Below are 14,489 nucleotides of genomic sequence, written 5' to 3'. Positions count from 1 at the left end.
ACTCATCCAACTCCTGTAGTTTGCACTCATCCCCGGAACAGAGCAGCCCGTGCTGAGCACTTGGTCCGGAAATGTGTAACAAGAGCAGAGCTGGGGCTGAATTTTCTCAGTGTTTGGAGGAACTGAACTCAAATGAATCAGTGACTTCACCCACTCACTCACCCCGTTCTATACCACCCCTCCGGGGTGATGACTTCCTTTGTCTTTTCCGGGTCATTCCAGTATCCCAACATGACAGAATACCCACGGATCCACAGTTCCCCTGCCGTGTTCACAGGAAGGATTTCCTTAGTTTGGGGATCCACAACTTTAGCCTGTGATACAAATTGAAAAACGTGAATTACTGGAGGAGCAATACCCTGCAGATTCTCCTTAGATCAATGGGTATTAAATGTGTTTCTTAGAGTTTCTGTGCCGTGCTCAACGCTAGTGTCACCATCCCTGTGGGAATGCTAAGCTTCTGGGAAATAAATGCCACTGTAGAGGAGAAAGCACACAGGGATACTGAGCAATGAAATGTTGGAGACTGCAGGAGAGGAACTCGAAGCTGGATCTCAATGGAATGGGCATCGAGGTTGGCAACGAGAGGTGTTTCTACTCAGCTTTTACTGAGAAACAATGAGGGCAGCATTATTAGCATGTCCAGAAAACCAGAAGAAGTGCAGCAAAATTAGGCCATTGGCTCCTTTGAGCCTATTTTGCATTCCATCACGGCAAGTTTATTACCCTTCCCCCGCTTCCCCCCAACCTTTGACACCGACTAATCCACCTTCACTTAAATATAGTCTTTTAACTGTGAATTACTCAGTCACAACCCCCTGGCTAAAGAAACTCCTACGCATCTCCGCTAAATGGCTGTCACTCTATTCTGAAGCTGCGTGCTTCTCCAAGACGGGAAACAGTCTCTCCATGTCCACTCTCTCCAGCCTTTCAATATTTGATGGAGATCTCCGCTCATTCTTCTAAACTCCAGCGAGTAAAGGCCCAAAGCGCCTCACTCATTAACCCTTTCACTCCTGGAACCATTCTCACAAACCTCCTCTTGACCCTGTCCAATGCCAGCACATCATTCCTTAAATAAGTGGCCCAGAACTGCTCACAGTATCCAAGTGTGTTCTGACCAATGCCTAATGAAACCTCAGCATCACACCCTTCCTGTTCTATTCCGGTTCTCTCGCAATGAATGCGGACATTGCGTGTGTCTTCATCACCACCAAGTCACCCTGGAAATTAACCTTTAGGGAACCCTGCACAAGGGCTTCCAAGTCCCCTTGCATCTCTGATTTTTTTTGGATTTTCTCCCCATTTACAAAATAGTTTACCCTTTTATTTCCTCTACCAAAGCGTATAACCGTACATTTGCCGACACTGTATTCCATCTGTCATTCCTTTGCCCATTCTGCTAACCTGTCTACGACCTTCTGCAGCCTCTCTGATCCCTCAACACTGCCTTTGTATCATCTGCAATCTTTGCCACAAAGCCATAGAATCCATAATCCAAACACTGACAAATAAAATAAAAAGTATCTGTCCCAACTCTGACCCCTGTGAAAGACCACGAGGCACCAGCAGCGAACTAGAAAAGGCCCCCCTTATTACCACACTTTGCCTCCTGCCAGTCAGCCAGACTTGTATCCAGGCCAGTGACTTCCCTGTAATAACATGAGCCTCAAGTGCAGCATCTTGTCAAATCCAAGTACACAACCACTGTCAGTGGAGTACAAAGCAGCAGGAGCTAATGCAATCAGCTCTACAGCGCAGAGCACAACACGGAACAGAGCACAACACGTTGCAGAGAACAACACGGTACAGAGAACAACATGGTACAGAGAACAACACGGTGCAGAGAACAACATGGTACAGAGAACAACACGGTGCAGAGAACAACATGGTACAGAAAACAACACGGTACAGAGAACAACACGTTGCAGAGAACAACACGGTACAGAGAACAACATGGTACAGAGAACAACACGGTACAGAGAACAACACGTTGCAGAGAACAACACGGTACAGAGAACAACACGGTGCAGAGAACAACACGGTGCAGAGAGAAACACGGTACAGAGAACAACACGGTGCAGAGAACAACACGGTAAAGAGATCAACACGGTACAGAGAACAACACGGTACAGAGCACAACACGGTACAGAGAACAACACAGTACAGAGAACAACACGGCACAGAGAACAACACGGTACAAAGCACAAAACGGAGCAGAGCACAACACGGAGCAGAGAACAACACGGTACAGAGAACAACACGGTACAGAGAACAACACGGTGCAGAGAACAACACGGTACAGAGAACAACACGGTGCAGAGCACAACACAGTACAGACAACAACACGGTACACAGAACAACACGGCACAGGGAACAACACGGTGCACAGAGAAACACGTTGCAGAGAACAACACGGTACAGAGAACAACACGGTGCAGAGATCAACACGGTACAGAGAACAACACGGTACAGAGAACAACACGGTACAAAGCACAAAACGGAGCAGAGCACAACACGGAGCAGAGAACAACACGGTACAGAGAACAACACGGTACAGAGAACAACACGGTGCAGAGAACAACACGGTACAGAGAACAACACGGTGCAGAGCACAACACAGTACAGACAACAACACGGTACACAGAACAACACGGCACAGGGAACAACAACACGGCGCAGAGAACAACACGGCACAGTGAACAACACGGCACAGTGAACAACACGGTGCAGAGAACAACACGGTACAGAGAACAACACGGTGCAGAGCAGAGAACAACACGGCACAGAGCACAACACGGCACAGAGCACAACACGTTGCAGAGAACAACACGTTGCAGAGAACAACACGGAACAGAGCACAACAAGTTGCAGAGAACAACACGGTGCAGAGAACAACACGGTACAGAGAACAACACGGTGCAGAGAACAACACGGCGCAGAGAACAACACGGTGCAGAGAACAGCAAGGTAAAAAGGACAACACGGTTCAGAGAACAACACGTTAAAAAGGACAACACGGTTCAGAGAACAACACGGTACAGAGATCAACACGGTAAAAAGGACAACACGGTTCAGAGAACAACACGGTTCAGAGAACAACACGGTGCAGAGTACAACACGGGACAGAGAACAACACGGGACAGAGAACAACACGGCACAGAGATCAACACGGTAGAGAGAACAACACGGAAGAGAGAACAACACGGTTCAGAGAACAACACGGTGCAGAGTACAACACGGGACAGAGAACAACACGGGACAGAGAACAACACGGCACAGAGATCAACACGGTAGAGAGAACAACACGGAAGAGAGAACAACACGGTGCAGAGAACAACACGGTGCAGAGCAGAGAACAACACGGTGCAGAGCAGAGCACAACATGGCACAGAGCACAACACGGTGCAGAGAACAACACGGTGCAGAGAACAACACGGTGCAGAGCAGAGAACCACACGGCACAGAGCACAACACGGCACAGAGCACAACACATTGCAGAGAACAACACGGACCAGAGCACAACAAGTTGCAGAGAACAACACGGTACAGAGAACAACACGGTGCAGAGAACAACACGGTACAGAGAACAACACGGCGCAGAGAACAACACGGTGCAGAGAACAACATGGTACAGAGAACAACACGGTGCACAGAGATACACGGTACAGAGAACAACACGGTACAGAGATCAACACGGTAAAAAGGACAACACGGTTCAGAGAACAACACGGTACAGAGATCAACACGGTAAAAAGGACAACACGGTTCAGAGAACAACACGGCGCAGAGAACAACACGGGACAGAGAACAACACGGGACAGAGAACAACACGGTACAGAGATCAACACGGTGCAGAGCAGAAAACAACACGGGACAGAGAACAACACGGTACAGAGAACAACACGGTACAGAGATCAACACGGTGCAGAGAACAACATGGTACAGAGAACAACACGGTGCAGAGAACAACACGGGACAGAGAACAACACGGTAAAAAGGACAACACGGTTCAGAGAACAACACGGTAAAAAGGACAACACGGTTCAGAGAACAACACGGTACAGAGATCAACACGGTAAAAAGGACAACACGGTTCAGAGAACAACACGGCGCAGAGAACAACACGGGACAGAGAACAACACGGGACAGAGAACAACACGGCACAGAGATCAATACGGCACAGAGATCAACACGGCACAGAGATCAACACGGTAGAGAGAACAACACGGAAGTGAGAACAACACGGTGCAGAGAACAACACGGTGCAGAGCAGAAAACAACACGGGACAGAGAACAACACGGTACAGAGAACAACACGGTACAGAGAACAACACGGTGCAGTGAACAACACGGTACAGAGATCAACACGGTACAGAGATCAACACGGTACAGAGATCAACACGGTACAGAGAACAACACGGTGCAGAGAACAACACGGCACAGAGAACAACACGGCACAGAGAACAGCAAGGTAAAAAGGACAACACGGTTCAGAGAACAACACGGTAAAAAGGACAACACGGTTCAGAGAACAACACGGCGCAGAGAACAACACGGGACAGAGAACAACACGGCGCAGAGAACAACACGGGACAGAGAACAACACGGGACAGAGAACAACACGGCACAGAGATCAACACGGTAGAGAGAACAACACGGAAGAGAGAACAACACGGTGCAGAGAACAACACGGTGCAGAGCAGAGAACAACACGGTGCAGAGCAGAGAACAACACGGCACAGAGCACAACACGGCACAGAGCACAACACATTGCAGAGAACAACACAGACCAGAGCACAACAAGTTGCAGAGAACACGTTGCAGAGAACAACACGGTGCAGAGCAGAGAACAACACGGCACAGAGCACAACACGGCACAGAGCACAACACGTTGCAGAGAACAACACGGACCAGAGCACAACAGGTTGCAGAGAAGACGTTGCAGAGAACAACACGGTACAGAGAACAACACGGTGCAGAGAACAACACGGTACAGAGAACAACACGGTGCAGAGAACAACACGGTACAGAGAACAACACGGTGCACAGAGAAACACGTTGCAGAGAACAACACGGTACAGAGAACAACACGGTGCAGAGAACAACACGGTACAGAGAACAACACGGTTCAGAGAACAACACGGTACAGAGAACAACACGGCACCGAGCACAACACGGCACAGAGAACAACACGGCGCAGAGAACAACACAGCACAGAGAACAACACGGCACAGAGATCAACACGGTACAGAGAACAACACTGTACAGAGAACAACACGGTACAGAGAACAACACGGTGCAGAGATCAACACGGTGCAGAGAACAATACGGAGCAGAGAACAACACGGTACAGAGAACAACACGGTACAGAGAACAACACGGCACAGAGAACCACACGGCACAGAGAACAATACGGTGCAGAGAACAACACGGTGCAGAGAACAACACGGTGCAGAGATCAACATGGTACAGAGATCAATACGGCAGAGAGAACAACACGGTACAGAGAACAACACGGTACAGAGAACAACACGGAGCAGAGAACAACACGGTACAGAGAACAACACGGTACAGAGAACAACACGGCACAGAGAACCACACGGCACAGAGAACAATACGGTGCAGAGAACAACACAGCGCAGAGAACAACACGGTACAGAGAACAACACTGTACAGAGAACAACACGGTACAGAGAACAATACGGTGCAGAGAACAACACGGTACAGAGAACAACACGGTACAGAGAACAACACGGCACAGAGAACCACACGGCACAGAGAACAATACGGTGCAGAGAACAACACGGTGCAGAGAACAACACGGTGCAGAGATCAACACGGTACAGAGATCAACACGGTACAGAGATCAACACGGCACAGAGCACAACACGGCACAGTGAACAACACGGCACAGAGAGCAACACGGCACAGAGAACAACACGGTACAGAGCACAACACGGCACAGAGCACAACACGGCACAGAGAACAACACGGCACAGAGAACAGCACGGCGCAGTGAACAACACGGAGCAGAGAACAACACGGTACAGAGAACAACACGGTACAGAGAACAGCACGGTACAGAGAACAACACGGTACAGAGAACAACACGGCGCAGAGAACAGCACGGCGCAGAGAACAACACGGCGCAGAGAACAACACGGCGCAGAGAACAACACGGCACAGAGAACAACACGGCACAGAGAACAGCACGGCACAGAGAACAGCACGGCGCAGAGAACAGCACGGCGCAGAGAACAACACGGGACAGAGAACAACACGGCGCAGAGAACAACACGGCACAGAGCACAACACGGGACAGAGAACAACACGGCGCAGAGAACAACACGGCACAGAGAACAACACGGCACAGAGAACAACACGGGACAGAGAACAGCACGGCACAGAGAACAACACGGGACAGAGAACAACACGGTACAGAGAACAACACGGCACAGAGAACAACACGGGACAGAGAACAGCACGGCACAGAGTACAACACGGGACAGAGAACAACACGGTACAGAGAACAGCACGGGACAGAGAACAACATGGCACAGAGAACAACACGGCACAGAGAACAACACGGGACAGAGAACAGCACGGGACAGAGAACAGCACGGGACAGAGAACAACACGGCACACCAAAAAGCGTGGCAACAAGTCAGTGCTGAACTCTGCATTTCGTCACTGAGAAAATTGATGAGAGCTGATTAACATCGGCTCTAAAGAGGAGTCAGAAGTAGCAGACTTGTTGAGCAGAGGTGCTGGAGAGGATGTAAAATTCAAAGGAAAGAATAAGGAGAAGCAATGAGGATGAACTGACTCTGATAAGGGTAAATAGGAAAGAAAGAGCGTAAGGGCAGGGAAGGAGCAGAAGGGAGGAGGAAATCTGGAGAGAATGGGACCGTGATAGAAAGACAGGAAAGAACTTAGTGAGTGAGAAGAGGAGAAAAGGAGGTGTAGGAGGGTTTAGAAGGGAGGTGGGAAGCTTGGGAAGAGGAGCCAGTTCTGTAGATTAATTTCACCAGCAACAAACGATACTTCCTTGTTCTTACCTCAATGTGAGGGCTGATGTATCCAACTGTCTCTGTTTTTCGTTTTATTTCGTCTTGTGGAAATCCTTGAAATGTGACCGGACTGTTCTCTGTTGTCCCGTATACAACCTGTAGAAGACAGGACACCTGTCATTCACAGTAACAAACCCAGCTCTCCACCATTACCAAATTAGTCCATCCGTGCACCAGTAGTCTGACATGTCACCCTGCTTACAAAATCAGGGGGAAGTAGTTCGGAGAATCACCATTTCATCTGTTCAGGAATAATCCCGAGACCTGGATTCAAATCCAGCATCATAGGAAGTCATTCCTGCCTGTGGCCATCAAACTTTACAACTCCTCCCTCGGAGTGTCAGACAACCTGAGCCAATAGGCTGGTCCTGGACTTATTTCCATTGGGAATGATCAACATTATTATTTAATTATTTATGGTTTTATATTGCTATATTTCTTCACTATTCTTGGTTGGTGCGGCTGTAACGAAACCCGATTTCCCCCGGGATCAATAAAGTATGTCTGCCTGCCTGTCTGTACCTGAAGACTCAGCAACCTCTTGCAGAAGTCACTCACAATGAAGCTGTTGGCTGGTGGAGAAGGAACACGGCGCTGGGCTATAAATTTAACCTGGCTGATGTTCTGCTTCAGAATGACTATCTTGCTCCAAACTACTCAATGTGTGAGCCACTCACGATGTGACTACGTCAGAGTCCAGATGTATATTCATACATTCAGACATCAACTACGCTGACTTTCACCATCAAAACACGGAGCAACAACTGCAAACGCCACAGCCCCTGAGCATCCTGGGAGATTGGTCTCGAAGGCTGATGTACGTGCAGTCAGGATGGGAGCACCGCTTGCTCATCTGCCGGCTGGAGGCAAATTTTCTACGCAACGATGCAGACTGACGGCCAAATATTTCCTACACATTCTGTTTTTAACTGGGCATTTCACACTGTGCTGGAAAATCAGCGGGCATGAGGGGTGAGGACGACGGAGGGAGTGAGGAAAATCAGCGGGCGTGAGGGGTGAGGGAGGGGATGGAGGGAGTGAGGAAAATCAGCGAGAATGAGGGGTGAGGGAGACGGAGGGAGTGAGGAAAATCAGCGGGCATGAGGGGTGAGGGAGACGGAGGGAGTGAGGAAAATAAGCGGGCATGAGGGGTGAGGGAGGGGACGGAGGGAGTGAGGAAAATCAGCGGGCATGAGGGGTGAGGGAGGGGATGGAGGGAATGAGGAAAATCAGCGGGCATGAGGGCTGAGGGAGAGGACGGAGGGAGTGAGGAAAATCAGCGGGCATGAGAGGTGAGGGAGACGGAGAGAGTGAGGAAAATCAGCGGGCATGAGGGGTGAGGGAGAGGACGGAGGGAGTGAGGAAAATCAGCGGGCATGAGGGGTGAGGGAGGGGACGGAGGGAGTGAGGAAAATCAGCGGGCATGAGGGCTGAGGGAGGGGAGAGAGAGGAAAATCAGCGGGCATGAGGGGTGAGGGAGAGGATGGAGGGAGTGAGGAAAATCAGCGGGAATGAGGGGTGAGGGAGATGGAGGGAGTGAGGAAAATCAGCGGGCATGAGGGGTGAGGGAGATGGAGGGAGTGAGGAAAATCAGCGGGCAGGAAGGGTGAGGGAGAGGACGGAGGGAGTGAGGAAAATCAGCGGGCATGAGGGGTGAGGGAGAGGATGGAGGGAGTGAGGAAAATCAGCGGGCATGAGGGGTGAGGGAGATGGAGGGAGTGAGGAAAATCAGCGGGCATGAGGGGTGAGGGAGAGGATGGAGGGAGTGAGGAAAATCAGCGGGCATGAGGGGTGAGGGAGGGGAGAGTGAGGAAAATCAGCGGGCATGAGGGGTGAGGGAGTGAGGAAAATCAGCGGGCATGAGGGGTGAGGGAGGGGATGGAGGGAGTGAGGAAAATCAGCGGGAATGAGGGGTGAGGGAGAGGACAGAGGGAGTGAGGAAAAACAGCGGGCATGAGGGGTGAGGGAGAGGACGGAGGGAGTGAGGAAAATCAGCGGGCATGAGGGGTGAGGGAGAGGACGGAGGGAGTGAGGAAAATCAGCGGGCATGAGGGGTGAGGGAGAGGGAGGGAGTGAGGAAAATCAGCGGGCATGAGGGGTGAGGGAGGGGACGGAGGGAGTGAGGAAAATCAGCGGGAATGAGGGGTGAGGGAGAGGACGGAGGGAGTGAGGAAAAACAGTGGGCATGAGGGGTGAGGGAGAGGACGGAGGGAGTGAGGAAAATCAGCGGGCATGAGGGGTGAGGGAGAGGACGGAGGGAGTGAGGAAAATCAGCGGGCATGAGGGGTGAGGGAGAGGGAGGGAGTGAGGAAATTCAGCGGGCATGAGGGGTGAGGGAGAGGAGAGTGAGGAAAATCAGCAGGCACGAGGGGTGAGGGAGGGGACGGAGGGAGTGAGGAAAATCAGCGGGCATGAGGGGTGAGGGAGGGGACGGAGGGAGTGAGGAAAATCAGTGGGCATGAGGGGTGAGGGAGAGGAGATTGAGGAAAATCAGCGGGCATGAGGGGTGAGGGAGACGGAGGGAGTGAGGAAAATCAGCGGGCATGAGGGATGAGGGAGACGGAGGGAGTGAGGAAAATCAGCGTGCATGAGGGGTGAGGGAGACGGAGGGAGTGAGGAAAATCAGCGTGCATGAGGGGTGAGGGAGACGGAGGGAGTGAGGAAAATCAGCGGACATGAGGGGTGAGGGAGGGGACGGAGGGAGTGAGGAAAATCAGCGGGCATGAGGGGTGAGGGAGTGGAGAGTAAGGAAAATCAGCGGGCATGAGGGGTGAGGGAGAGGAGAGAGGAAAAACAGCAGGCATGAGGGGTGAGGGAGGGGACGGAGGGAGTGAGGAAAATCAGCGGGCATGAGGGGTGAGGGAGAGGAGAGTGAGGAAAATCAGCGGGCATGAGGGGTGAGGGAGAGGACGGAGTGAGGAAAATCAGCGGGCATGAGGGGTGAGGGAGGGGACGGAGGGAGTGAGGAAAATCAGCGGGCATGAGGGGTGAGGGAGAGGACGGAGGGAGTGAGGAAAATCAGCGGGCATGAGGGGTGAGGGAGAGGAGAGTGAGGAAAATCAGCAGGCATGAGGGGTGAGGGAGGGGACGGAGGGAGTGAGGAAAATCAGCGGGCATGAGGGGTGAAGGAGGGGACGGAGGGAGTGAGGAAAATCAGCGGGCATGAGGGAGAGGAGATTGAGGAAAATCAGCGGGCATGAGGGGTGAGGGAGACGGAGGGAGTGAGGAAAATCAGCAGGCGTGAGGGGTGAGGGAGGGGACGGAGGGAGTGAGGAAAATCAGCGGGCATGAGGGGTGAGGGAGAGGAGATTGAGGAAAATCAGCGGGCATGAGGGGTGAGGGAGACGGAGGGAGTGAGGAAAATCAGCAGGCATGAGGGATGAGGGAGACGGAGGGAGTGAGGAAAAACAGCGTGCATGATGGGTGAGGGAGACGGAGGGAGTGAGGAAAATCAGCGGGCATGAGGGGTGAGGGAGAGGAGAGTAAGGAAAATCAGCGGGCATGAGGGGTGAGGGAGAGGAGAGTGAGGAAAAACAGCGGGCATGAGGGGTGAGGGAGGGGACGGAGGGAGTGAGGAAAATCAGCGGGCATGAGGGGTGAGGGAGAGGAGAGAGAGGAAAATCAACGGGCATGAGGGGTGAGGGAGAGGATGGAGTGAGGAAAATCAGCGGGCATGAGGGGTGAGGGAGGGGTCGGAGGGAGTGAGGAAAATCAGCAGGCATGTGGGGTGAGGGAGGGGACGGAGTGAGTGATGAAAATCACCGGGCATGAGGGGTGAGGGAGAGGACGGAGGGAGTGAGGAAAATCAGCGGGCATGAGGGGTGAGGGAGAGGACGGAGGGAGTGAGGAAAATCAGCGGGCATGAGGGGTGAGGGAGGGGACGGAGGGAGTGAGGAAAATCAGCGGACCTGAGGGGTGAGGGAGAGGATGGAGGGAGTGAGGAAAATCAGTGGGCATGAGGGGTGAGGGAGGGGACGGAGGGAGTGAGGAAAATCAGTGGGCATGAGGGGTGAGGGAGAGGAGAGTGAGGAAAAACAGCGGGCATGAGGGGTGAGGGAGGGGACGGAGGGAGTGACGAAAATCAGCGGGCATGAGGGGTGAGGGAGAGGAGAGTGAGGAAAATCAGCGGGCATGAGGGGTGAGGGAGAGGACGGAGGGAGTGAGGAAAATCAGCGGGCATGAGGGGTGAGGGAGGGGTCGGAGGGAGTGAGGAAAATCAGCGGGCATGAGGGGTGAGGGAGGGGACAGAGGGAGTGAGGAAAATCAGCGGGCATGAGGGGTGAGGGAGAGGACGGAGGGAGTGAGGAAAATCAGCAGGCATGAGGGGTGAGGGAGAGGATGGAGGGAGTGAGGAAAATCAGCGGGCATGAGGGGTGAGGGAGGGGACGGAGGGAGTGAGGAAAATCAGCGGGCATGAGGGATGAGGGGGAGGACGGAGGGAGTGAGGAAATCAGTGGGCCTGAGGGGTGAGGGAGCGGATGGAGGGAGTGAGGAAAATCAGTGGGCATGAGGGGTGAGGGAGGGGACGGAGGGAGTGAGGAAAATCAGTGGGCATGAGGGGTGAGGGAGGGGACGGAGGGAGTGAGGAAAATCAGCGGGCATGAGGGGTGAGGGAGGGGACGGAGGGAGTGAGGAAAATCAGCGGGCATGAGGGGTGAGGGAGGGGGCGGAGGGAGTGAGGAAAATCAGCGGGCATGAGGGATGAGGGGGAGGACGGAGGGAGTGAGGAAATCAGTGGGCATGAGGGGTGAGGGAGAGGGCGTGAGGAAAATCAGCGGGCATGAGGGGTGAGGGAGAGGACGGAGGGAGTGAGGAAAATCAGTGGGCATGAGGGATGAGGGAGAGGACGGAGGGAGTGAGGAAAATCAGTGGGCATTAGGGGTGAGGGAGAGGACGGAGGGCGTGAGGAAAATCAGCGGGCATGAGGGGTGAGGGAGACGGAGGGAGTGAGGAAAATCAGCGGGCATGAGGGGTGAGGGAGGGGACGGAGGGACTGAGGAAAATCAGCGGGCAAGAGGGCTGAGGGAGACGGAGGGAGTGAGGAAAATCAGCGGGCATGAGGGGTGAGGGAGGGGACAGAGGGAGTGAGGAAAATCAGCGGGCATGAGGGGTGAGGGAGAGGACGGAGGGAGTGAGGAAAATCAGCAGGCATGAGGGGTGAGGGAGAGGATGGAGGGAGTGAGGAAAATCAGCGGGCATGAGGGGTGAGGGAGGGGACGGAGGGAGTGAGGAAAATCAGCGGGCATGAGGGATGAGGGGGAGGACGGAGGGAGTGAGGAAATCAGTGGGCCTGAGGGGTGAGGGAGCGGATGGAGGGAGTGAGGAAAATCAGTGGGCATGAGGGGTGAGGGAGGGGACGGAGGGAGTGAGGAAAATCAGTGGGCATGAGGGGTGAGGGAGGGGACGGAGGGAGTGAGGAAAATCAGCGGGCATGAGGGGTGAGGGAGGGGACGGAGGGAGTGAGGAAAATCAGCGGGCATGAGGGGTGAGGGAGGGGGCGGAGGGAGTGAGGAAAATCAGCGGGCATGAGGGATGAGGGGGAGGACGGAGGGAGTGAGGAAATCAGTGGGCATGAGGGGTGAGGGAGAGGGCGTGAGGAAAATCAGCGGGCATGAGGGGTGAGGGAGAGGACGGAGGGAGTGAGGAAAATCAGTGGGCATGAGGGATGAGGGAGAGGACGGAGGGAGTGAGGAAAATCAGTGGGCATTAGGGGTGAGGGAGAGGACGGAGGGCGTGAGGAAAATCAGCGGGCATGAGGGGTGAGGGAGACGGAGGGAGTGAGGAAAATCAGCGGGCATGAGGGGTGAGGGAGGGGACGGAGGGACTGAGGAAAATCAGCGGGCAAGAGGGCTGAGGGAGACGGAGGGAGTGAGGAAAATCAGCGGGCATGAGGGGTGAGGGAGGGGACGGAGGGACTGTGGAAAATCAGCGGGCATCAGGGCTGAGGGAGAGGAAAGGAGAGGAGAGTAAACATGCACTAAATGACTTTCATTGGCTAATGTGGTGTGAAAACCTGTCCTAAACATAGTGTTTGAATATATCATTCCCGGTCTCTCGCACAGCAGCAAACTATAGATCAATGCCCAACTCTCCAACAAATCGACTGACAACTCTTTGATTACAAAGAGAGCTGGGGGAAACTGGGGTTGTCCATCGGACTCTGGGGCGGCTATCTCTGTCCGTAATCCTACGCTCTCCAGGATGATGCACAAAACAGAGCACAACACGGCCCTTCACACCCTCCCCGGGACAGGGACAGCATCGGTTAGATACAGAATACAATGTTCCCTCACACACTCCCCGGGACATGGACAGTATCGGTTAGATACAGAATACACTGTTCCCTTACACTCTCCCCGGGACACGGACAATATCGGTAAGATACAGAATACACTGTTCCCTTACACTCTACCCGGGACATGGACAGTATCGGTTAGATACAGAATACACTGTTCCCTTACACTCTACCCGGGACACGGACAGTATCGGTTAGATACAGAATACACTGTTCCCTCACACACTCCCCGGGACACAGACAGTATCGGTTAGATACATAATACACTGTTCCCTCACACACTCCCCGGGACACGGACAGTATCGGTTAGATACAGAATACACTGTTCCTTCACACACTCCCTGGGACACGGACAGTATCGGTTAGATACAGAATACACTGTTCCCTCACACACTCACGGGGACACGGAGAGTATCGGTTAGATACAGAAAACACTGTTCCCTCACACACTCCCCGGGACACGGACAGTATCGGTTAGATACAGAATACACTGTTCCTTCACACACTCCCCGGGACACGGACAATATCGGTTAGATACAGAATACACTGTTCCTTCACACACTCCCCGGGACAAGGGCAGTATCCGTTAGATACAGAATACACTGTTCCCTTACACTCTCCCCGGGACACGGACAATATCGGTAAGATACAGAATACACTGTTCCCTTACACTCTACCCGGGACACAGACAGTATCGGTTAGATACAGAATACACTGTTCCCTCACACACTCCCCGGGACACGGACAGTATCGGTTAGATACAGAATACACTGTTCCTTCACACACTCCCCGCGACACGGACAGTATCGGTCAGATACAGAATACACTGTTCCCTCACACACTCACGGGGACACGGAGAGTATCGATTAGATACAGAATACATTGTTCCCTCACACACTCCCCGGGACACGGACAGCATCGGTTAGATACAGAATACACTGTTCCCTCACACTCTCCCCGGGACATGGACAGTATCGGTTAGATACAGAATACACTGTTCTTTCACACACTCCCCGGGACATGGACAGTATCGGTTAGATACAGAATACACTGTTCCCTCACACACTCCCCGGGACACGGACAGTATCGGTTAGATACAGAATACACTGTTCCCTCACACA

At 53.1% G+C, this 14,489-nt stretch overlaps 1 protein-coding gene across 4 annotated transcripts in view; it reads right to left on the bottom strand.

Annotated features, from left to right (window-relative positions):
- The window catches only part of acsf2 (acyl-CoA synthetase family member 2), a 980,331-nt gene that overhangs the window by 129,682 nt on the left and 836,160 nt on the right, over positions 1-14,489 (bottom strand). For all 4 annotated transcript variants that reach the window (XM_059948994.1, XM_059948995.1, XM_059948996.1 and 1 more), the window contains 2 exons: positions 7,062-7,169; positions 163-314 (listed from right to left, as the gene is read on the bottom strand). In XM_059948994.1, the coding sequence (XP_059804977.1) occupies positions 163-314; positions 7,062-7,169 (260 nt within the window). The remainder of the gene's footprint in view (positions 1-162; positions 315-7,061; positions 7,170-14,489) is intronic.

This window comes from Hypanus sabinus, chromosome 23, assembly GCF_030144855.1.
Source record: "Hypanus sabinus isolate sHypSab1 chromosome 23, sHypSab1.hap1, whole genome shotgun sequence".
NCBI classification, from domain to species: Eukaryota; Metazoa; Chordata; class Chondrichthyes; order Myliobatiformes; family Dasyatidae; genus Hypanus; species Hypanus sabinus.
Note: the sequence above shows the minus strand (reverse complement) of the source record. Positions and strands in the feature narration are given on the sequence as shown.